Here is a 24,891-nt window from a genome sequence, read left to right on the forward strand (position 1 = left end):
CGTCTGATCATCTTTTGGATGTGGATGTTGGTGGGATGGTAGGTAAGGACAAGCAGAACCCTATTGCTGTTGAAGAAAGAAGAGAAGAGGTGAGGGCAGAAGTGTAGGAGATGGGTCTGACCCGGTTGAGAGCCCTGTCAACAACAGTACTGGAGAGTCCTCAGTTGAGGAAGAAGGTGAACATTTTGAGGCTCCTTTGTCAAAGTTGGCCTCATTGGAACATATGCAATGGTGATGTAAGAACTGGGAGAATGAAATGGAGTCTTTACAGGAAGCAGGGTGCAAGGATATATAGCACAGGGAGCTGTGGGAATTGTTGGGTTTATAGTGGATATTAGTGGCCAGTTTATCCCCAGAAATGGAAACAGAGATGTTGAAGAAGGGAAGGGACTAGTCAGAGATACAGCAGGTGGAAGTGAGGGTGGGGTGGAAATTGGAAGTGAAATTGATGAACTTTTCCAATTCCAGATGAGACAGGGAAGCAGGACTGATGATATCGTCGATATATCGGAGAAAGCATTGTGAGTGTGGGCCAGAGCAGGACTGAAGCAAGTCAGTGTTCCAGCTGCTGTGTTTCAGCGAGGTTCAGTGCAAGCTGGAAGAACAACACCTCATTTTTCCACTTGGGGACCGTACAGCCCTCCAGACTCAATATTGAGTTCAATAATTTTAGGGGATGAACACTCCCGTGTCCTAGCCCCAATCCCACACACCAGGCCTTGTTATCACCACACAGTACCTGTTATTAGTCATTAACAATTTTCATTAATAGCTGTTCACTATTCTAACCAGATCGTTATCCACGCCTTTGTCTGTTCTCTCTCTTTGGGCTCTATCCCCACGTATCCTTTACTCCTTACCCTCTATGTTCTACATGTTAACCGACATTTTCCCAGCTACCATCAGTTCTCAGGATGGGTCACCGGTCCCGAAATGTTAATTCTGATTCCTCGTCACAGATGCTACTGGACCTGCTGGGCTTTTTGCAGCAACTTCTGTTTTTGTTATGGATAGACGTGTGATCACCAGCACCCACCAGAGGGGCTGAAGGGCCGCCTCACCTTGCCGTGAAGATGTCAGACAGTCTTCACACCTGATTGGACGGCTGCCCCACCTAACCGCAGATCCCATTGGACCACGCCTGGAGATCCCGCCTCCAGCCGCAGATACCGTTTTCTAATTGGCTATGGCTCGGCAGTGACGTTGTCCCGCGGGTGGCCATTGGACAGCCCCGCCGCCGATCAGCGGTCGCCTCGCGCCACTGCCCTCATGCCCCGCCCCGAACCAACATGTCGGCGGTGAGTAAGGTACCCAGTGTACCCGCTCTGTCCCGCTTCTACGGGGCCATGGCTGGCGCGCTCTTGGGGGATTGTATCGGCGGAGGGTTCGAGGGCAAGGAGCTCGTTCGGCTGCAGGACGTGATCGAAGCTGTCCGCGCCCTGGAGGAGCACAGGGAAGAGGAAGGTAATGCCCGAAAGCTCACCAGCACCGACCGCACGTCGATGGGGGCAGAGAGCCCGGAGATGTCAATATCTCACCCGCCCCCGGGGGCTGTGGAGAACCCCCTCTGCAACAAAAATAAAACCCCTACCGTTCCCCCGCCCTTTTCTGGTATTTTACTCATCGGCTGCCCTTCATCGTGCATCCCATGAGTTGTTGTCGAAAAACTTCACGCAAAAGCTAAATTGGGATGATCCATGTTTAGTTTTGGACTGCCCGGTCCATTTTCTTTTTGACAGTTTATACTGTTCTGAATCTGGACGCAACCTTTCTTGGAAACCAGTTATTTTTTTCGTCTACTTCCACGAATAGTATCAGTTCAGTTTCCATCAGAAAAGTAAACAACAGGATTCGAGTCTTGCCCCTGTCTGTGCTCTGTCTTACGGCTCAGAAAGGTAGTAGGCTTAAGGCTGGATAAATGTTGTGTATAAGATGTTATCCTATTTGTGGAAATAATGCAGGTATGATTGTCCACACTGACTGGTAACTCCACGTAGGATCAGCTTTAACCTTTTCAAATGGTTTCCCCACTTCATTGTGGCACAAGCAAATGTTGGATTATTTTAACAGCAGTAACTTTTCTGTGAAGAAGTTGTGTTTGTGAGGCTGGGAATAGAAAATAAAAAGAAATAATATTTGGGGTTGAGGACTTTTCAGCAGAATTGGAAAAGGTTAGAAGGGCAACAGGGTTTATATAAGTACAGAGTCTGGATAAGGGGGCAAAATAAAGGGGGCAAAATAAAAGAAAAATCTTTGAATCGAAAGACGAGAGTCTAAATCATAAGAGGGGTAATGGTGCAAGGAAGATTAAATGGTAATGGGGAAAATAAAGGAACAACAGATCTGTATGGAGGAGATGTAGATGGGAGAATGACCAACAAACGCCTTCAGGAAAATTGGAGATAGTGGTGACGGTGTAGATTTGTTGAACTACTTGTTAAATATAGAAGATTGCATGGTGCTTACTTGAAACATAAGGTGCTTTTGTTTCGTAGCTGTATGGCATGTTTATTTAAGTGTGTAATCATTATACATGGTATTAAAAACAGACTGACTTATTTAGCTTCTATGAAAGCTTTCAGGTTGCTGTGTGATCACATATGTTGTCCTGAGTAACTGTGGAAAATTAAGCACTGATACGTTGGTACAGAAGACCAGTCTGAAGGGTTCAGCCATCTGCAGTCAGAGGTGTTGAGTGAATGATCCATCTCCGCTTCTTCCTGAGGTTCCTTCAATCACAGTTGCCACTCATGAGGCATCTCAAATCATTGCCATGCGATACGAAGAACTGGTTGAGCACATTAGATGTTATTATTAGCCTGTTATCATTTGAAGTGTCAGAGATTATCCCTGTTTGCCCCATTCACAAAAAGCAGCATAAAACCAAATGTTAATTACCACTTCATCAGCCTACATGTGATCATTGGTGAAGTGATAGATGTTTTCAGTGCTACTGTCAAGTAGCAGTTACCAATGATTTGCTTGCCATTCACCACTTCGGTTTGGGTAGGTCTGGATTGTTTGGCTCCAAACCGTGCTTACAGCCTTGCTCCAAATATAAACAGAAGAACTGAATCATAAAGGTGAGGAGAGAATGACTCTCATGTTGTCAAAAACAAATTGTGACCAATTTTGGCATTCAATTAAAATTGAAGTGAGTGACAGTCAGAGGTAAATGTTCCATTGTTCAGAATCAAACCATACACGAAGGCAGGTGTTTGTATTTGATAGAGGCCAGTCATCATTAGGAGTTGCCCAAAGGAACTCTTGCAGCCGTACCATCTTCAGTTGCTTCATTTATAATCTACCTTCCATCATCGTGTCAAAATTGGGGTTGTTTGATTGTATAACTAAACAGTCTACACCCTTATGCAGCATGACCTGGGCAGTATTTAGGCTTGGGCTGATAAGTGGCAAGTAATATTTATGCCATACAAGTATCAGATAATAGCCATCTCCAAAAAATGTGAATCTGACCATTTGCTCTTGATGTCAGCGGCATGTCCATCATTGAATCTCAACATCCTGGAGTTCAGTATTGCCCAGAAACCACATTACTACTGTGGCTTGTGGATACTGATCCCAGATGCTTAGCTTCTTGACCCTAAGAAACAATCAGTGCAGTCTTGCTTTTCCTCTGCTTACTTAGATTGCTACCATCATGTGTGTTGGTATTTGGTATAGAACAGGGTTGTAATGTTTTAACATACAATGCAATGTGGGAAATATTCAGTAGCTCAGGTAGCACCTGTAGATTGATTGGAGCAGAGCTACTGTTTTAGGTTGTTGACTGACTGACTGACTATTTTTTTAACAATGCAATATATTAAACAAAGGGATGCTTTTTTGCAACTGTACTTGTCAGCCTGCATGAATACTACAAGTCTTGGTTGTTATTTATATGGATATAGTAAATGTTTTTGTCTTGTGGCCATGTACTAACTGCTACTGTACCCTGAGGCTATTGTTTGATTTTAGCTACTGTTATATTTATGTATTTTCTATATTTTGGTTGTTCACAGTGCATTATTTTAGACAGTGAATTTAATTTTCAGGTTCTTTAGTGTATTCAGATGATACAGCAATGACGAGGTGTGTGGCACAGTCGCTGATTTCAAAACAAGACTTTGATGAAATGGATATGGCTAAAAGGTAATACATTTTGTTCAAAGGGTTAACTACTGTACTGTGGAGATCTTGTTAAATTGTCTGTGACACAGTATTCTGACTTAACCTAAAAAAGTCATTGCAAATATACTGAACTCTTAACATCCCATCATTGTTTTCTATGATGTTTTGCTTGTTGTTCAGATACACTTGCTGTGACATTGTGATCTTTGAAATTTATATTCTCTTTATCTGCAAAGGACTTAAACATATTGTTGAAAAGACACTGTGTCTCAATGCAGAATAGTTTTTCTTTTCCTGTTGCACGTATTTATATTTCGTGTGCTTCTATGCCTTGATTTCTCACTCCACTACTGGTGGTCATACTTTTAGGTGCCCAAGCTCTAAGCTCTGCAATTCCCTCCCTAAATCTCTATGCCTCTCCACTTCTCCCTTGCTTTAAAACTGCGCCTCAGACCTTCTCTTTTGAATAATCATTTTGGTTACTGGTTCAAAGCCCATTATCTGGACCAAATATTTGTGAAGGATGAAACAATTTTGAATCATTCTTTTTCATTCCTATTCTGCCCTAGAAGCATACTAGCTGCCAAATTGAACGTCAAAAACTTCCAATGTCCAGGGTATTAGATGCCCTGAATACTCAAATAAAGGTTCTAACTCTAGGAGTTAGGGCATTGTCAAAATCCCTCATATTATTGTACAGAGTAAGTAGGAAGAAATTGATTCCACTGGCATCGGGGTCAGTAACCAAAAGTTAAAGATAACCAGAAGAGGTTTGTAGAATTTTATTATATAGTACTTCCCCTTATTTTGGAACAGATAATACTGATCACATCTTTTTTCACTTATCACAAAGGCAGGCAGTTGTTAATATTTCTACATCTTTAATAAACTGAAACTAGTGTGCACTTTTGTGGAGGGCCAGGATCTTTTGTAGGTGTTTTTCGAGCCGCCTTCATTCTTGGATTTGCTGTGCTACCAGAATAGGGTGGGCTATTAAGATTAGTAAAATGCCTGTGAAAATATTCACTGTAAGCTGTGCAGAGAAGTTCTAGACTGGCTTCTTCAGTTTATTTACTCTTCCCAAAGCAGAAAGACTTCTTTTGTTTTAGCGAAATAGGGGGGAGACGGGTGGGAAGAAGAAATAAAGGGGGTTTTGGTATAGATTTTTGTGTTCTAGTTTCTCAAATGGGACTTGTAGTCCAGAATTTCTGATTCATGAGAGAAAACTGACACACAGCTATATCCTTCATATTTTCTTTTCTAACTCCTTCCTCAAATTTTACATCTTAAAAAATGCATAACAAGATTGTCCAGTAAAAAAGTAAGAATAAACTAAAGTTTAATTATTTTATCTTGCTAGTTTTTATTTCCCAGAGGAAAATAGGTGCCTCTCTTCAATGATGCTCCCCTCAATTAATTTTACCTTTTAGAAAATAAAGCCATTAAGATACTTTTTTTAAAAAAAAACCTGAATATTGAATCTTTACATGTGCATTGCTTTTGGCTTCCTCTGAAATGAGGTAAAATTCTTTCTGTAAAACACCCCTGATTATAACCTACTTCTCATGTGGCTTAGAACTAGGTCCTAGTGTTCTATTATTAGCAATAATTAAGTACTGTACCTGGAGCCTGTTGCATGGGAGACAATTGATTTATATCACAGAAGCAAGAGAAATGTAACAACTGATGTATGCAGGCCATTCTGAGGAGTGTAGGACAAAGCATGTCATAGAGTGATCTGGTAATGAAATAAGGTAAGAGCAGACAACATGTTGGAACTTCTGGAATGCGAATTTTGGTGCAGATTTGGGAGGACAAAATAATAAACTTTACAGGCTAAAGTGGAACAAAATAAAACAGGTAGTATTGTAAGACTTTTCAGTTGCGTGTTTTCAGTGCTAGCTGTTGACTCAGGCAAGTTTGAGCAGCTCTTATTGGTCAATCCCAAACTGTCAGAATCTGTAAAGAGGATGAAGACGATGTGGTATCATTGGGGTGGGAGAGTGCTTTTTCTTTGTAACATGATTTTGAGTATAATCACACATATAAGTGACAGAGATAGTTAACTATAGGAGAGTAAAGAAAAATTGGAAGTGAACATTATTTTGAGTAGCTAGAGACGCTTAAGCTCTCAAACAGATTTGAAGCTTTTGCGTTCTGGCGGTGTTTCTGGACAGGACTATCAAATAAACCCAACTAATTGAGTTCAGGAGATTGGGGAACCATTCAGGAACAGGATTTCACAGGCTGTAAACTCAGGATTTCTTATCCAGCAATGTGCTAGAATAAATTGAAAGATTATAGAAATCTTTTTAAGCTGACTTTCTGATGTCAGAAAGAGAATTCCACTTCAGGTAGTGGCAATGGCTCTGAAACAGATGGCAGTCATTCCTCAAGGAGTGGTTACATCTAGACTATGAGATTAACTCTGTACAACTAAAATGATTAAGTAGGAGAATAAGGAGGTTGTTTAAACTGGGAACTGAAGAATGGTCATGATACAATTATCCATTTAGACTGGGAAATCCACAACAAAAACTACAAAATCAAATTGTATTGAGACAGATGTTAGAAGGATGAAGAATGTGTTCAGTGGGATAGAAGCTAAGGTTGGTATTAGATTGTAGAGTGACAGTAGAGTTTTTATATTGAATAAAAAAAGATTGTGGAAGTGCAGCATTTTAAATTAATTCTCAGTTTTTAAGAGAGAAAACTCATGCCTTTTATGGAGGTAGAAGTTAACTTTATTTGGAGCAGCGAATCTATAGAGACTAGAAAAATAATTTGAAAGTGGAGGATAAGGAAAGTTGAGAAAGAGTTCAGGAATTGTTTAAAAAGAATGGAAGAGAAATTTCCAAGTATGTTAGTAAAACATGGATTACTAATAGTAAAATGGGATTTGGGAGAAAGAAGAATGGTCAAAAACAGAAATTGCTGGAAAAGCTCAGCAGGTCTGGCAATTTTTGTGGAGAGAAATCAGAGGTTAACATTTCGGGTCGAGGGACCCTTGTCAATTTGTACATCAGAAAATGGAATAAATATTTACAAAGTATTTCACTAAAAGATATTGGAGAGAAGTTGAATCTTGAGAACATGAGTGGTATAGAAAAAAAGAAAACTTTGAATTATTTAGTTAATATAGAGAAGCTACTGTGCTAGGACTTAGTGAAAAATATTTTTCAATCCTAAGGGAGATGAGGCAAGAAGTCCTATCTCGAGGAATGGCTAATCTAGTACATATTTTTAGGAGAGACTGCGTTGTAGTTAATTGCCAGCCAGTTAGTCTTTAACATTAGATAAACTCTTAAATGTACTTTATTACTAAACTTCAAATTCTCATGCATCTAGATTATGAAAACAATCGTTAGCAATCAGCATGGATTTTAAGAGCAATAATTAATTATTTCTTCGATGAAGTTTAATATTGTAAATAGGGGAGTTACACTATATATTCAATGGTAAGGTGTGATCCAGGAAATTACGAGAAAAGTTTGCAGTATAGAATTGACTTTGATCGCATATAGTTTGGATACTCACTCAAGGTCTATAATGTCAACATTTGCAATGATACCAACATAGGAGGTATAGTTCATTCTTGGATGCTGAAAGGAAGCTGCACCAGATCATTGACAATATCTGGGAATGGGCTAAAAATGTGAAAATAGAACTTGGTGCTAATATAATTTGAACAGGAAAAAATACTAGGTATTATGTGAATTGAAACAAACTTGATATTGTGGAAAGAAGAGTACATGCAAACAAGGAATCCACTTGTTTGTGTTTAGAGTACAGTAAAGTCATTATCTTGCATTGATGAAGCTGTTAATACAAATTGAGTATTAGATTTTATCAATGGACATAGAACATAAAAGCCAAGAGACAATCAATGATGAGCCTTAGAAATCTTGAAATCGTTGAGGCATGCATATTGGGCTGTACACTATAGGTCGATTGTCAAGCTTTAGATAGTATTCTGCAAGCTCACTAAGTTGTTACCTGGTGTAGGAAATAAAAATAGGAAAGCAGACCTGAAAAATTGCGTCCTTTTCGTTTAGGATAATGCAGGTTACAAGGTGAATGATAGATGAATGTTTATGTGAAGGATGGAATAGGGTAAGTAAATTTCCAGTTGTTGACTGATCTAAAGCCAAGGACCACAGATCTGAAATATTTAGAAGATAGGGAAGGATAAATATCTTTACATAGTTGCAAGGCTGTTGAAATCACTTCCAAAGTTGGTGTTTGCAGCAGGACCTGTTAATATTCAAGATTAGATCATGTAGTTAATGAACAGGACAATAATTCTGATTAGAACTATTTGCTTGTGTGAAGTGTAAATACAGGCCTGAACGCAGTAGTCTGGTTCTATATTCTGACAGTCACTCAGAAGCCAAGAAAGTCATTATAGGGCAACTGCATATGAGTAACTCTTGCTTATGTACAGTTAAAATGAAGATTAAGTACTAATTTATCATTATGGCTACAATGGATCCCTCTAGTCGGGCATGTTCTCCATAAAGCAGGAATAACTGAACCGTTCAGTCGTACTGTGGTAGATGAAAGATAGAACCAGATAAAGTACTTGCCATTAGTTTATCATTTTCCAGGCTGATAATAAAAGAAATTAGGTTTCTGTTGAGAGACTGGATACAGGATTGCCTTTGTCTAAGGTAGACGAATAAGGTAAATACTTTTTAGAGTACAAGTTTTAAGGGGAGCATTTACTGTTTAGTTGAGTGTACTGTAAATTGATCTGGTGACTGATCTAAGAAAAGTATGTAATATGAAAGCAATAATTGTAGATGCTGGGGATGTGAAATAAAAACCAAAACTGTTGGAATGAAGAAGTTACTCAGTCTCATTGAGCCCAGCGAGTTTCAATGTTGACTCCATTTAGCTCTCCATAGATGGTCCTAGTCCTGCTGAATTTTTACAGTACTTTTGGATGAGAAAATTATAGCATTGCCAATGCTGATTATCCCTCTTTGAGATGTGGTTTGAAAAATAGTTTACTGCTCAGTGTATATTTGATTTTAATAATCTGAGTGAGGCACTGTTTGAAGTTTATAGAAAAATAACAAACACATTACTTTTGCCTTTACTGCCTTAGGTTTGCTGAAGAATACAAAGAACAGCCGAACCGTGGGTATGGAAATGGTGTCGTTCGCGTATTTAAGAAACTTCTAAATCCAAACTGTAACGATGTCTTTAAACCAGCAAGGGAACAGTTTAAAGGAAAAGGTTCATATGGAAATGGAGGTGCCATGAGGATCGCCCCAATTGCTCTGGCATATCCAGACATTCAGGACGTTAAAAAGGTCAGATTGATGAAGCATTTGTAATTTAGTTTTTTCCAAGTAAGAGATTTTAGTATTGATTTTACTTTCCCCTCTATTCCTCCCATCCACTGTCCCCTTAGTGTTAATCGTCCACGTTGAGCAGAATAACTCGTTGTTTAAACATTTTTACAATTATTTCTCTATCATCACTGGACTATCTTCCTCAGCCTCTAAGTGTGTGTTCACTTGACAATTCTTCTGCTTTTCTCTTCTATAATAAAACAATGAACTGGGGATGCTGGAGACCTGAAACAAGAACAGAAATTGCTGGAGAAACTCAGCAGGTTTGGCAGCATCTGTGGGAAGAAAGCAGAGTTAATATTTTGACCTAGTGACTCTTCATCAGAATTGATGGTAGCTAAGACAAAGTGTTTTATTTTGCTGAAGTTGGTGGCAGGAAGGAAATCAGAGCTCAGAGGGAGAGATAAAAGGGGGAGGTAAACAAGGAGACAATAAATAGTAGGCCAGGATAGAAGAAAAGCTGAATAAGTGTTAACAAGAGCTAAGAGTGAGAAAACGTTGAAGTATGGGTAGCTGCAAGCTTGGGGTCATTTTCTGGACAGAGAGTAGGCGGTTGCCCAGCCCTTGGCCCACACCTGTGCTTTGTCTGCAAAAATGACTCCAAGCCTCCAGTTGCTTACCACTTCAATACACCACCACCGTGTTCCCACGTCAGCATTTGTTGCAACCCTGCCAGTGTTCCAGCGAACTTCAGCACAAGCTCAAAGAACATCTCATTTCCAGTTTGGGGAATCTGCAACCTCTAGGACTCAACATTGAGATCAATAACTTTAGAGCCTAATTCCATCCTTCCTTTTCTTTTAACTTACCTCACACCTGGTCCTGTTATGATATGGGTTGTTTTTAGCACGGTCACCCATTCCCATGTACTCCTAAACCCATGATCACATTATATGGGTTGCATTCAGCACGTACTCACTGTTAGCTCTTACTTTCCTGCTTTCTTAGCTAACCTTTTTAATGAAGAGTCACTGGACTTGAAATATTAACTCTGCTTTCTCCCCACAGATGCTGCCAGACCTACTGCTTATCTCTTAGTTAATTATTGGTAAATTGACTAGATCAGAAATCAGCCGATAATACGCAATGAGATTGAGACAGTTATGGAAGCAGTATATGATCGAGTGGCAGCTGCAGGAAAGGAATGTTGTTCCTTTGACCAACCTGTTATAATTAATCTTGTACTAATTGTATATTTATGTTTATATTCACTTGCCAGAATTTATCTAGACGAGTGGATTACCTGGGGCATTACGTAGTTAGATGATGGCCTGTTTTTGAGGACAAGGAGCATTATTTTACATAATGCCCAAAGCACTGATATGAAAAGGAGCTTTGAAGTGATAAGTCTAATTGTTGCTAAGTGCCATTGTAGAATTTGAAAATTACAAATTCCTTCTGAATTTGTAATTACAGATTGGAGGGTGCTTTGAACTTATGTTCTGGGCCAGCAGCGCTTAAAATTTAAAAGTTGGTTTATGTTTGTAACAAACTCTGATCTCTGCTTTGTGACAGATGTGAACTAAGCTATACTTTTATAAATTCATGGATTTGATGGGTCTTTGCTAATAGTGAATTAGAGGTGGCGCTGGAAATGGACAGAGGGTGCAGGGAGAGGAACACATTTCCAGTTTGAGTTTGGGAAGTTTGTAGGATCTCTCCACTGACAACGGAGTAAGTTTTTTGATAGATTTCTGGTAAACTAAATACAAGTAGTGGTTTCTTTAGTCTGTGTTAGTGGATAACTTAAGCACTGCTAAAAGGAGACAAAGTCTTAGGCTTTCTATCATGCAGTCAGTAAAGACTTTTGGTAAATTGGTTGGGGAGTATATAGGATTATACAGGATGCGATGAGGATGTTGATTGGTCAGGCCGTCATTGGCATTGAGCTGCAGAAGAGCAGTTAATTGTGAATCTTAATTCTCAGAACAGGCATTTGGATTCTAATTGGTTAAGGTGTTGCCATGGGATATAATAAAGACTGGCAGTGTCCATTGATCCTTTTTACTGTGTTTCATGAAAAATATACACTGTAAATTCCATTTACTTCTATAAACAGGATCCTGTGTGTTAATATATGTAACATCTAGCAAGAGCAAATGAATCACACTGGAAACTTGACTGATTATCTTCAATTGTCCCTTTTTTCCAGTATGTTTTTTACATCAGTGCAAGATGAAAAGCTTAAACTCATTGTCTCTTTTTAGCAACTTTTGAGTTCCACAACTAACCAGCAATTGTTTGTATAAATCGATAACTGGGAGCTATTTAAATTTGAGTTGCTAAAGTCTGAGCAGGTAGTAGAACAAAAACAGAAATTGTTGGAAAAGCTCAGCAGGTCTGGCAGCATTTGTGAAGAAAAATCAGAGTTAACGTTTCTGGTCCGGTGACCCTTCCTCAGAACTAGTAATTCTGCTTTGTTTTCCAACAGAACTAATCCCAAAAAGTTCATGTTAATACTTTTACTATCTTCTTTCCACATATTAAAAAAACCATCAATTACTGTATTTAAAATTCTGCAACAATATCTTTTAACTTCAATACCTCTGTCAGGGTATCAACCCAGGCTGTGGCAGTCGAAAGCTGTTAGGAAGAAATAGGGAGCCAGCCCACGATCTTGTACAAAATCTACGCATTGAGAAACAAAGGCAGCATGTCACCTCCTATATTTTACCTGCTGATTCTATCTGTAGACTCCAAACTATGGAGCAAAGGCTGATGAGAGTTCAGTGGAGCTTCCTAATCCGATCAAAGGAAGAAAGATTTGTATTTGCGTAGCCACTTTAACAACATTGAGTTCTGAATGGTGTACTTTTCTTTCTTTCAAAAATACAGTCAATATTGAAACGTAAAGTGCTGGAGAAACCAGCAGCTCTTGTCATGTCTGTGCAGAGAAACAGAGTTAACATTTTGGGGTCCAATCTGATTGTTTGGGAGTGAAGACATGTTGAAATATATATAGGGATTAGTTCTGTTGGAAAACAAAGAAGGAAGAAAAGAAGAGGAAGAACGGGTGAGTGGACAAACTCCGACTGGAGTGTCCTACTCTGCTGTCATCCTTTGTTTTGCCAATCTGTGGACTACCTTATCCCTGGGCTTGTGACAGAGGGTCATAGCAATCCAATGGGGTTTATGGCATCAGAGTCAACTGAAGAGGTTTGCAATTCATTAAAAGTCAGGATTAAATCCACAGATCCTAGAATACTACCAGGTTGATTAAGTCTTAGCACCCCTTATCAGGTTCTCAATGATAACATAGAAGTAAAAAAGATATTGTGCTACACTTGCTTGTTCCGGTTTGTCATAGATGCTTAATGTGCATTACATGTTATAATGCTTTCTTTGTTTTTGTCTGACATGCCATAAACTACTTATTGAGAGATCTACTAGTCTGTTGTTTTAATATATCACCTGGTTTACCTACACGATCAGTCATTGTAATGATATGCAGTCATAGAGGTCTACTGCACAGGAAACGGCCTCTCGGCCTGCCACGCCTGCACCAGTCAAAAACGGCTACCTAACTTCTGAAGAAGGGTCACCAGACCTGAAACATTAACTTTACTTTCTCTCCACAGATGCTGCCAGGCCTGCTTTTTGGTTTCTCATAGCCTAGTATGCCTTGGCATTGTACGTCTAAAATACTTCTTAGAGGCAGAAATCCTCATTTCATTTAACACCCTTTACAGTCAGTGAGTTCCAGATTTCCATCACCCTCTGGGTGAAAAATTTTTTCTATGCCTCTCCTCTAAACCTTCTGTCCCTATTTTAGTCTATGCCCCTAGTCATTGATTCCTCCATCGAGGGGAAAAGTTTCTTCCTGTCTAACCGATCTTATGTCCCTCATAATTTTATACATCTCAAGCATGTCCCCTCTCAATTTCTTCAGCTCTAAGGAAAACAACCCTAGTCTATAGAAAACAAAAACAGAAATTGAGGTTGTAGACATGCTCGCCGAGCCGGTGGGTTTAGTTGCAAACATTTCATCACCTTGCTAGGTAACATTGGCAGTGCGCATCTGGTGAAGCGTCAGTATGTGCCTTGGTTTGTTGGGGGTGTGTGGTACTACTTCCGGTTCTGTTTCTCAGTGGTTTGTATACAGGGTCTAAGTCAATGTGTTTGTTGATGGAGTTCTGGTTAGAATTCCAGGCCTCCAGAAATTCCATGGCATTTCTCTGTTTGGGTTGTGTGATCATGGAAGTGTTGTCCCAGTCGAATTCATGTCCCTTGTAGTCTGTGTGTAGTGAGACAAGTGAAAATTAATTGCATCTCTTGGTGGCTAGTTGGTGTTACTATATCTGTATTGTCAGTTTTCTTCTGGTTTGGCTAGTGTAGTATTTCTCTCAGTCTTTGCATGGTATTTGTGTACTACACAGATCTTGCTGGTATTCTAACCGGAACTTCATAAACAAACACATTGAATTAGACCCTGTGTAAAAAACCACTGAGAAATAGAGCCGGAAGTGGTACCAAACATCCTAATAAACTGAAGCTTATGAATAAAAAGCGGGACAGAACACCAACACTTCACTGGAGGCGCACTGACAATGTTACCTAGCAGGGTGACAAAACATTTGCAACCAAACCTACCGGCTCAGCGAGTATGTCTACAATCTCATCCACAATCTGAGCTACAAATCTTCTCAAATTTCAAAAGCAGAAATTGCTGGAGAAACTCAGCAGATTTGGAAGCATCTTGGGAGAGAAAGCGGAGCTAACATTTCAGGTGACTGGACCTGAAAAGTTAACTCTGCTTTCTTTCCCCAAATGCCGCAAATCCTGCTTAGTTTGTCCAGCAATTTCTGTTTTTGTTTCAGATTTCCAGCATTTGTAGTTCTTTGTTTATTCCTTGACCGTCCAATGTCTATTCATAAGTGAAACTGTCCATCCCAGGCAACACCCTAGTCGATCTCCTCTGCACCCTCTCCAGTGCTGTCAGGTTTTACAATGTGGATTTCAGAACTGCATGCAGTACTCTAGTTGTAGCCTCACCAATGTTTTATATGGTTCCAGCTTAACCACCCTACACTTAAACTCTATGTCTCAGCTAATAATGGGAGACCAGTGTGCACCCACACCGAGGTCCCTCTGATCCTCGGTGCTTCCCTGGGCCCTACGATACATCATATTCCCTTGCCTTGTCCCAGTCCATTATTTCACATTTATCCAGATTGAATTCCAATATCCCTGCAGAGACTGTGACAAACACTACATCAGACAAACAGGAAGGAAATTAACAACAAGGGTACACAAAAACCAATTGGCTGCAAAAAGACACAACCAATACACTCTCATCTCTATCCACATGGATAAGGAGAACCACCAATTCGACTGGGACAACACCAAGAGACAGGCACGGGAGTTCCTAGAAGCCTGGTACTCCATGAAGAAAGCCATCAACAAACACATCGAACTTGACCCCGTGTACACTGCACAGCGAAGGAAAACCTTCGTGAAAGGTGAGGTAATCCAGCTCAACAGACTCCAGAGTTTAAAAACCAGGTGGGAAAACACAACGGCGCTTCATCGGAGGCTGCACTGATGATGTTACCTAGCAGGGTAATGAAACGTCAATGAAACAACCAGCTCGGCAAGCCAACCAACCACAACACCCACAACCCGAGCACAAATCTACTCCAAAACCTTAGATTGAATTCCATTTACTACTGATCAGCCCATCTATATCCTCCTGCAATCTAAGGCTCTCCTCCTCACTATGTACCCCTCCCACCAATTTTTGTATCGTTTGTGAATTTATTGATCAACCGTCTTACATTTGAGCCTAGGTCATTTTTATATAAACCACAAACAGCAAGAGTCCCAGTGCTGACCCCTGAGGGACCCTACTGGACACGGACTTCCAGTTGGAAAAATACCCTGAACACACCTTCTGCTTCCTGCTGCTCAACCAATTATGGATCAATTTGCCAAATTTCCTTGAATCCCATGAACTTTTATCTTTGCTTCAGTCTCCCATGTGGCACTTCTTTGAAAGCCTTGCTGAAGTCCAAGTAGGCAATATTAAAAGCATTGCCTTCATCTTTACATCTGGTCACTTCTTTGAAAAATTCAGTCAAGTTAGTCAGACATGACCTCCCCTTAACAAAACCATGCTGACTGTTCTTGATTAATCTATCCTTCTCCAAATACAGATTAATTCTGTCCCTCAGAGTTGCTTCCAATAGTTTCCCACTACTGAGGTTAGACTGAGTGGCTTCTAGTTTCCTGGTTTATCCCTTGCTCCCTTCTTGAGCAATGGTACCACATTGGCTGTCCTTCAGTACTCCAGCACTTCTCCTGTGGCCTGAGAGGAATTAAAAACTTTTGCAAGTGCCTCTGCTGTTTCCTTCCTTGCCTCACTCAACAACTTGGGTTATGTTTCCTCCGATCCTGGGGACGTATCTACTTTTAAGCCTGCCGGACCACTCAGAACCTCTTCTGTCTATGCATATTTTAAAATTTATTTTCCCAGTCCTTCTCCTTGATTTCTATACCCATATTGTCCCCCTCACAAACAAGTATTGACGCACAGTATTCATATAGAACCCACCTACATCTAGCTCCATGCACAGCTATTTACTCTGATCCTTTAACGGGCCATACTCTTTCCCTTATTATTCCTTGCCTTTAGTGCTCCTCTAAAACCACTCGGATTTTCCTTTTATTTTACCTGCTGCTATCCTTTCCTGTTTTAGCTCTCCTAATCTCCTTTTTAAGTTACCTCTTGCACATTCTACCCTCTTCTAGGACCTCTGGTGTTTTGAGCCCTCAGTATCTACCATAAGCGTCCTTTTTTCTCTTAATCCAATGCTGTATATCCCTTTATCCAGGGTTCACAGGATTTGATGGTCTCACCCTCTTTATTGTAGCATGTTGGCCCTATACTCTTATTTCCTTCTTGAATGCATCCCACTGTTCTGAGACATATTTACCTGAAAGTATACACTCCCAGTCTACTCTGGCCAAACCATATATGATCTGATTAAAATCAGCTTTCCCCCATTTTAGATCTTTGACTTTAGGTTTGTTGAAATAACTCTAAAAGATTTAAAAACAGGTATGAATCTGGTGACATTACACTATTTAGATGACATAGAAGTATTACACTTAGGGGCAGTAAATAACATTAGTTCAGCTATTTTTGGGGATTTTGGGTGTGTACTGTAGTGAATACTACTGGATATGTTAAAGACACAAGTTCCTTCCTGGAACACTATATTTGCAAGCTCAAATCATGGTGACAGTGATTTTTAAGTTCCAGGTAATTGACAGTTTATTTCTTTGGCTGTTCATGAGTAATAACACGTTGTTCAGATTGGGACAAGTTTTAGTAGACAAATATTCCTATGCTATTAAAATGAGCACTTCTTATTTCAAATAAAAAATACTAATTACTGTTTGTTTTTTTCACAGCCAACTCATTGTCATTCAATTAATGATTTGAGGTTTACATTTAAATAATACATCTTAACTTAAAATAACGTCTAAATACTACTGAAAGATTGACTTAACTTGTGTTATAAATTCAGCTAAGTTGAAAACATGTCAAAGGTTAAGTTCCAAACTTGAGCCCTGTAAAATGTCTTTTTTTATAAGCTTCCCCAAGCAGAGAGATTGCATCTGGAAACTTATTTTCAAAGGGATATATTGTTGAAGATTTGAAGAGGTGTTGAAAGTTAAAGAGCAGGGAACGAATGTTCAACATTTAGATATCTACACAAGTATACAATTATTTTGGCCAGAGACAAATTAGCACAATATCAGCTCAGTATTTTCGTTCAAAATACCATTTGTATATATGAACTTCATCAGATAAATAAGATTGTTATTATAATCTGTCTGTGCTGACTTTGAATTTTTTTTAATGATAGTTTGCGAAGAAAAATGCTGAAGTGACGCATGCTTCCTCACTGGGTTACAATGGTGCTATCTTGCAAGCCCTTGCTGTTCACCATGCTCTAGAGGAGGAGTTGCAGAAGGACAAGTATTTGGATTACCTCATTGGAGAAATGCAGTTGCTTGAGAATGAAGAAAAATCTCTGTCTGATGCAAGAGAGTGAGTACAGGCCTAGGGTGGCCTCTTGTGGCTAATGGCTTCATCTCTCTTGGTAACTCACGATGACGTTCTTATGGATTTATCAATGTGTTTATTTTTGTATAATATATTTATCAACATATTACAAGGATTGACCTTGTAATTAGATCCTAGTCGTATAACATTGAATATTACGGCTCTAAGATGAAATACAGTTCTGTTGTTTTCTGCCGCTAAAGGCTGTAAGGTAAAGTAGCAGAAATTTATTACCATAATACTGTTACCTGTAGTTAACTTAAAGCTTTCTGTCAATTCATAAATTTCATATTGAGAGAGAAACATGAACAATATGACACCTGATGTTTACTTTCTAGCAATGATCTTTTTCCTCTTTGCTTCTCTCCTCCAGTATCTCTTAACCTATCTGTGCTTCATTCTAGCGGTGAAGCCTTCCATATATAATTTTAGGCAACAAATGTTGACAAGTTATTGGAATTTAATGTAACATGTAATTTATAATATTGTATTCAGGACATCTCACTCCTTTGCCCTCTTGCCCAAAAGGTCTTAAAGTCAATGGTAGCAACCTGTCTTACAATTCAATCAGCACAGACTCTTGGTTCAGTGGCTTCTTTTTCTGTGCTGTATTATTCTATGGAACCTGAATTCACTTAATTTTGCACACACTGGAAATCAAACTTGGAAGCGCTAATATATTTATTGAGTTGACTTTTCAAAGTCACTTTAAAATCCCTATTTTTTTATTTTGAGTGCTGAAAGGTTGGAAAAGTTTGATGTTGAGTCTTTTTTTTGAGTCCACGTTTGCTGAGCTAATGCAAAAGATGTCATATAATAGAAATGAGTTGAAAAAGAAAGTAACTTTCACTAAAATAAGTTTTAAGTTCCTGTCTGCTATGGAATGGAATGCTTTGTTTTTGCTGCATCTGCTGGATTAACACTTGTCTGCAGTACCTTTTGACTGCTCAACTTTTCTGAGCTCACAACAGACTTGGCCACTATTAATTTTGTCAGTTTAGCATAAAATGTGTAACGGAGGAATTATTGTTATCTTTCTGTAGGATTGTGAATTTTGCTGGGCATCTGATGATTTTACAACCATGTGACAGTTTGGGCTAAGATATATGCCCGGAATGAAATGGGAGTGATTTTTATTTTTAAAAACCCTTTGGGAGGTTGCTCTGGTGCATAGAGATTGGTGTAATCTTTTCTGATATGTGCAACTTGCTGTTGATCGGTTGGTGGGGCTGGTATTAAGGTAATAAGTGAATCATTGAATCATAGTGCAGAAGCAGGCCATTCCGGTCCAGACCAACCCTCCGAAGAGCACCCAGACCCATCCCATTAGCCTCCATTTCCCATGGCTGATCCACCTACTCTGCACATCTCTGACACTATGGGCAATTTAGCATGCCCAATCCACCTAACCTGCGCGTTTTTGGACCGTGGGAGGAAACCGGAGCACCCGGAGGAAACACATGCAGACGTGGTGAGAATGTGCAAACTCCACACAGACAGTCACCCAAGGTGGAATCGAACCAGGGTCCCTGGCACTGTGAGGCAGCAGTGCTAACCACTGAGCCACCGTGCCACCCAAACATAAGCTTGTGAATGTACCAAATCTTTCAAAAATATGCAGTTTTAAAAAAATGTTTTATTGTATATGTAGCTCTAAATTGCCTTTATTGTCAAATCCAAAAATAATTTTTGTAATTAATTTTCTATTCTTCTGGATTGTCCCCAAGTTCAAAACATGTACATCGCATGAAAATAATTTTCAAAAACATCACAATTTGTAATGAGACAAAAAAACTGTAGATGCTGGAATCCAAGGTAGACAAACAGGAGACTGGAAGAACACAGCAGGCCAGGCCCGAAACATTGGCTGCTCCTTTTCTCCAGATGCTGCCTGGCCTGCTGTGTTCTTCCAGCCTCCTGTTCGTCTACAGCTTGTAACAAGCTTGTGACGAACTTGTTTTAATTCCTTCCCAACAATGTAGTGGTGTTCTGGTACTGTCACTGGACTGGTAAACCAGAGCTGTAGACACATGTTCTGGGGACAATCTTCTGAATCCTAACATGGTGGGTGGCAAAATTTGTATATGATAAAAATCTGGAATTAAAAACTGGTGTAGTGATGCTAACCCTATCTTGTTTAGTTGTTAGTGGTAAATACCCATCTGGTTGAGTATTGTCCTGAAGGGAAATAAATTTACGTGTGACTCCAATCCTACAGCAATGTGATTCTTAATTGACCTCTTGACTTCTGAAATGGCCTAGCCAGCTGGTCAATTCAAGGGAGATAATAGATGATCAATAAATGGAAGCCCAGCCAGTTATGTCCACATCCTGTGAACAAATATATTATATATTTTAAAAAAAAGAGACATTCTTGATTTTTCTTTTAAAAACTAAAAGCCTAGTCTGACTCTAGAAAATGTTTTGCCAGTAAACTCATTTATCTTCTTCCCTAAGCATTGCTGTACTGGCTTTAGCTGCATGAACTGTGTCCCAAATAGCATGTGTAAGATTTCCCAGTTCTGGTATTTTTAACTGTGTCCTTGGGCAATGCGTGTAACATTTTTAATTTTACTCATTACTCTAGCCAGTCCAAACTATCATCTCAAATGAAAATTGCAGTGTGTTCTAGTGATTGCTGCACATAATTGTTGAAAGATAAACAAGATAGGATTGTATGCATTGGGGTCAGCATCTCTTATTTTTGATAAAAGTTGTATGTTTTGATGGGTGCAAACTTGTATTCCTGCTTGTTTTATCTGCAGAAGAGAGCATGATCACTGGTAGAAGAGAGAATGATGTTAGTAATAGTCTCCTAAGAGGCAGGGTTGGTTAATGTGACACAGAAGTAGGGAAACACATTCGTCTCTGCTGAGTTCAGGCTCATTTTGAAACTTGACCTGTTGAATTATTTTGAACTGTTAAATGTCATCAGAAATTCTGAAGATAAGACTTTTTTTTAAGGAAAGAAACCTTAATTTGTTTGTTTTTCTTTTGAGGGGTCAGCCTTGAGAGGGGAAAAAGCAATGTTTAGAAGAGAATGTACTGTTTTCAAAAAATTCCAGGGTTGAAATTCTGAAAGAACCTTGAAGAAATAGTTTGCTTAAATGTGTGTTTGTTTAACATTTTGTGATGTCCTTCTTCAACATGTTTCTAAATAAGCAACTAACCTCTCAAACTTTACCAAATGTTCGACAATGGCAATAAATTGTATTTGGGGATAGAGTGGGAATAGAGGCATGAACAGGTTACAGAGCAAGATCCAAGAAAATGATTATGGCATGACAAATTTGTTTTGCATTTTAAATTCTTCCCTCCAGCAAAATATTTTCATTAAAAACCCGTACAATGGTAAACAAATGCTATTCACTTAATAGTGTATAGGAAATACTGAAGGGACTTGACGTGGATGCTAAACTTCGTTAGAACTTTGGGATACAGCTTAAAATGTCTTCCATTTATAACTGAAAAGTGTAGAAAATATTTGAGGGTCCTGAGCCAGTGGAACTCTTTGAACTGTGGAAGCCGGGCCATTTGAGTATTTTTTTTTTTTAAATCCATGATTTTATCAAATGGTGGAGCAGGTGTGAGTGTCTATTTCTGCTTCTTGTATTGTACATTGCATCAAACTATTAGTTTAGTGCCAATTTCACATGGCTAATACAAGATGTAGCATTATCGTGCTAATGAAAAGTACTCTTTAAACAATGGGCTAATGTGATGTTACATTTGTACAGTGGATTCGTGCTGTACTGGGTACATGATATATTGGATTTGGGAGTGGATGTGGGTAAGTTTGGTACCAGATTCAGAAGCACTTCAAATCCCAGCTTTGGTACCTTTTTATCTTGATGGAACAAGATGTATAAAATTATATTTATATGAAAGATCATTCCAGAGTTGAAAGTTTGACTTCTAAAAGTGGCAACCTTTCAAAGCTGGAATAATCATCTTTTTGGATAAGTTTGTAAAACATTATTGTGCTTAAAGCAGCACTGTTCAACTGAATTACTGTTTAGTCCTACGTGTCAGAAAGAGAGATCGCTGTACAGCTGTTGGGGCCTGCCTTAACCCTGCGCAGGTAGATGTGTTAAATTCCTTTGTCATTTGCGGTATATCTTTCTTCTTTGTCTTCGACATTAAAGATGTGTTCCAGTAAAGTACTTAACTTGAATGTTAGTCACAAGTATAATGTCACCCTTTCATGAAATTAACATTTAAGGAGTTTTACAAGTGATTATTGACTGCATTCTGCAGGCATTTTAAACGTGAAGTTGTAACAATGAAGTGACAGCTAAGAGGTTTGATTTAAATGTAGGAAAGTGATGATTTTAGTTCTACATTTGAAAAATAATGTTAGTATTGCTGTGCTGCATTTAAGTGTTTGTTGCCTTTTGATAAAGGTATCTTTTGATAAAGTGGAGTTGAGGCCAGGATTAAATGAGCTATGATGGTATTGAATGGTGGAGCACACACAAGGGGCTATTCTTCCTAGTTCGTACGTTTTTATATTCTTGTGTTCTGTGCTGAGTCTAAATACTATGGGCACAAAGCTGACATTTTAAGTATAGTACAGTCCTTGCACAAAATAGCTGAGCTGGACTTGACTGAATTCCTGTCTGAGTAATTGAATTTACCCTACCAGATTCCTTTATTTTTTAATTTAAAAAACTTCCTTTTTCAGCTTTCAAGAGTTCCCTTACTGCAGTAGACTAAAGAAAATGAAAGCATTTTTATCGCGAAGAGATGTTTCAAAGGAAGAGGTAGTTAATGAATTGGGTAAGAATTGATGTTTCCATTTCCTAGGCATTGTTCTGTATTAAACCTTAATTTTCTTTATTTTTTGGACAGTCTATTTAACGTTTAACAGTATTAAATGAGAGGAAAGAGAATTGTCAGCTGGAAGACAAATAATTTGTTACAGGAATTCAGGACAGAAGCTGTTTCCTGCCAATGTCTGTCTGTCTGTCTGTCTTCAGCATTTGAAAGCAGCATTTAAATGAATTATTTGACTTTCACCTATTTGTTGTTGTCTAATTTTATAACTTGATTGTCTTCACTTGGCTCCAGTTCTCATTACAGCCTTGATCCAATCGTGGACAAAAGAGTTGAATTGCAGAGGCGAGTTGAGAGTAACTGCTTTGACTTTAAGGCTTCATGATTTGGGCAGTAGCAAGTAACATTTTTGCCACATTGCCAGGCAAAGATCATTCTAACAAAGAGTTTAACCACCTCCATTTGATATTCAGTAACATTTCCTTTGCTGAAACACCACCTTCAACATTCTGGGGGTTCCTATTGAAGTGAAATTTTATTGGATCAGCCACAAAATTCTTAGACTAGAACAACTGTTGCTATTAATTCCATTGTATATTTATTAAGAGAAGATGAAAAATATCTGAATATCCAAATATTGTGCCAATCTGCAATATTCATTCATATAGAAATCATTCAGTAAATATCTCATCCCTCTTTTTGGACTGTTATTTATAATGTCTTTTCTTTGAAGTTAAACTTTTGTACTCAGTCACTTCATTTTTCACTTTTTTTAAAATATGCCCTGGGGCATTCATTTTCTTCCAAAGAGTCATGCTGTAATAAGAATAATGGTTTGACATAAGAAAATCACTACATCTTTAAGCTGTGGCATAAAATCCTTTGTAGTTCTCATGGAATTTTCAAATGAACTTTAATAAATAACCAGAAGTATTCTGCATGGGTATACTGTGTACAGTGGTATGAGTTTTGTACTATTAATATCTATCTATGGATACCATATCTATCTGTGGAGCTTATGTGGTTTATATGATTTGAATGTCTGTAATGCTTAACATTTTTTAGCTTTTTTTTCTTCGTTCCTGAGTTTTTTCTACCTAGGTACCTTTGTACCTAAAGATGGCACTATGGGTGCCAACATTAGACACTATTCACTGTACTCCTGAACATCTGTACTTGAGGACATGTGACAATAAAATCTAAATAAAAATAAAATCTAAATCTTTTTGTTTGCTTATTTTTAGGGAATGGAATAGCTGCTTTTGAATCTGTGCCAACTGCTATTTATTCCTTTTTGCGATGCATGGACCCTGATCCTGAAATTCCAGAAAAGTACAATGGACTTGAAAGGACAATAATCTACAGCATTTCACTGGGTGGAGACACTGATACGATTGCTACTATGGCTGGAGCAATTGCTGGGGCTTATTATGGAAAAGAGCATATCCCGCATTCTTGGTGGAAGAGCTGTGAAGCCTATAAAGATACAGATTATTTTGGGGAGAAACTGCGTGACTTCTACGGCAGTCGCCTCATGTCCTCTCCAAAAACAGGATAAAGTAAATTGACTGGAAACATGTTTCATTGCTGAAAACATGAATAACAAAATTGAAAATGTAGTCATGACAGAACGGGTCATTCGAATTCAGTTAATTCTTGAAACCTTCTCTGTTTTTGAGTTATCAAAATTGTTCGGCTGTTTCACATTGTCGGTGTTTTTAACTTTAAATCGTTTTAATGCTGAACTGATTTAAAGAAGCTTCTGTTGTAATTGTTTAATGTCTTACCTGATTCAACCACAAGCACCTAGAGTGAGGAGTAAATTAATAGTACAATCTTTTTTGTTATTTAAACAGAGCTTGTCTCACAGTCTTTCCAAATTAAGGATGTGATGAATATTGGTATCTTTCCTTTACTTATGCCTTGAGTCATGCAGCTGTTGCAACATTTTCAAGGATAAATTCACAAATGTACTATCTTTATTTAAAATCTGTATAGTCTACATTTCGGGTTTGTTGCGTAACAGAGAGAATATGATGACTCCGCTGCTGAATCTGATTTTTTTATCTTTGCTAGCTGCTTGCTAGTTTCATGTAGCTATTCTGGAGTTAGGTGTGACTTGAACTCTCCTAGCTGAGGAAATGCGTTTTCTTGCAGATCTCTTTGCTGATATGAAGTTAGACGTAGAATTAACATTATGATGTAGCATTGCTTTGTATCATCCATGCTGTGTTACATGGCAGCTGGATATAGGACACCTTGGACACTAAAACGTAACTAAAGTTCCAGTGGACTGCCTGGGAGTGCAGGGCAACCTTTAGTATAGCTGCTAATATTGCTAACACTCTCAAACTGAGCAAATATCCCACAATTCAATTCTAGTTTAAAATCAACAGATATTTTATTTTATCATTCTGATGATTTTTCTATGTAAGTTGTTAGTGAATCATAGAATCTCTAAAGTGTGGGAGCAGACCATTTGGCCCATCGACTCTCCAAAACAGCATCCCACCCTATCCCTGTAACCCTACATTCCCATGGCCAATTCACCTA

General features: G+C 38.7%; 1 protein-coding gene across 1 annotated transcript; it reads left to right on the forward strand.

Moving 5' to 3' along the window:
• The first annotated feature begins 1,245 nt into the window (after positions 1–1,245).
• adprs (ADP-ribosylserine hydrolase) lies at positions 1,246–24,378 on the forward strand. Its single transcript, XM_020535040.2, has 6 exons — positions 1,246–1,464; positions 4,056–4,152; positions 9,242–9,449; positions 17,363–17,547; positions 22,247–22,341; positions 23,583–24,378. Exons 1-6 carry the CDS (start codon positions 1,290–1,292, stop codon positions 23,894–23,896), a joined length of 1,074 nt encoding a protein of 357 aa, XP_020390629.1. The 5' UTR covers positions 1,246–1,289; the 3' UTR covers positions 23,897–24,378.
• The last annotated feature ends 513 nt before the right edge of the window (positions 24,379–24,891 follow it).

This window comes from Rhincodon typus, unplaced genomic scaffold (assembly GCF_021869965.1).
Source record: "Rhincodon typus isolate 14 unplaced genomic scaffold, sRhiTyp1.1 hic_rhity00002289, whole genome shotgun sequence".
In the NCBI taxonomy this organism is placed as follows: domain Eukaryota; kingdom Metazoa; phylum Chordata; class Chondrichthyes; order Orectolobiformes; family Rhincodontidae; genus Rhincodon; species Rhincodon typus.

Bases quoted from the DNA above. Each gene is read 5' to 3' on its own strand.
- adprs (XM_020535040.2), top strand. From the start codon at position 1,290: ATGTCGGCGGTGAGTAAGGTACCCAGTGTACCCGCTCTGTCCCGCTTC. The intron at 17,548-22,246 runs GTGAGTACAGGC...TTCCTTTTTCAG, and splicing joins TCTCTGTCTGATGCAAGAGA to CTTTCAAGAGTTCCCTTACT. The intron at 22,342-23,582 runs GTAAGAATTGAT...GCTTATTTTTAG, and splicing joins AGAGGTAGTTAATGAATTGG to GGAATGGAATAGCTGCTTTT.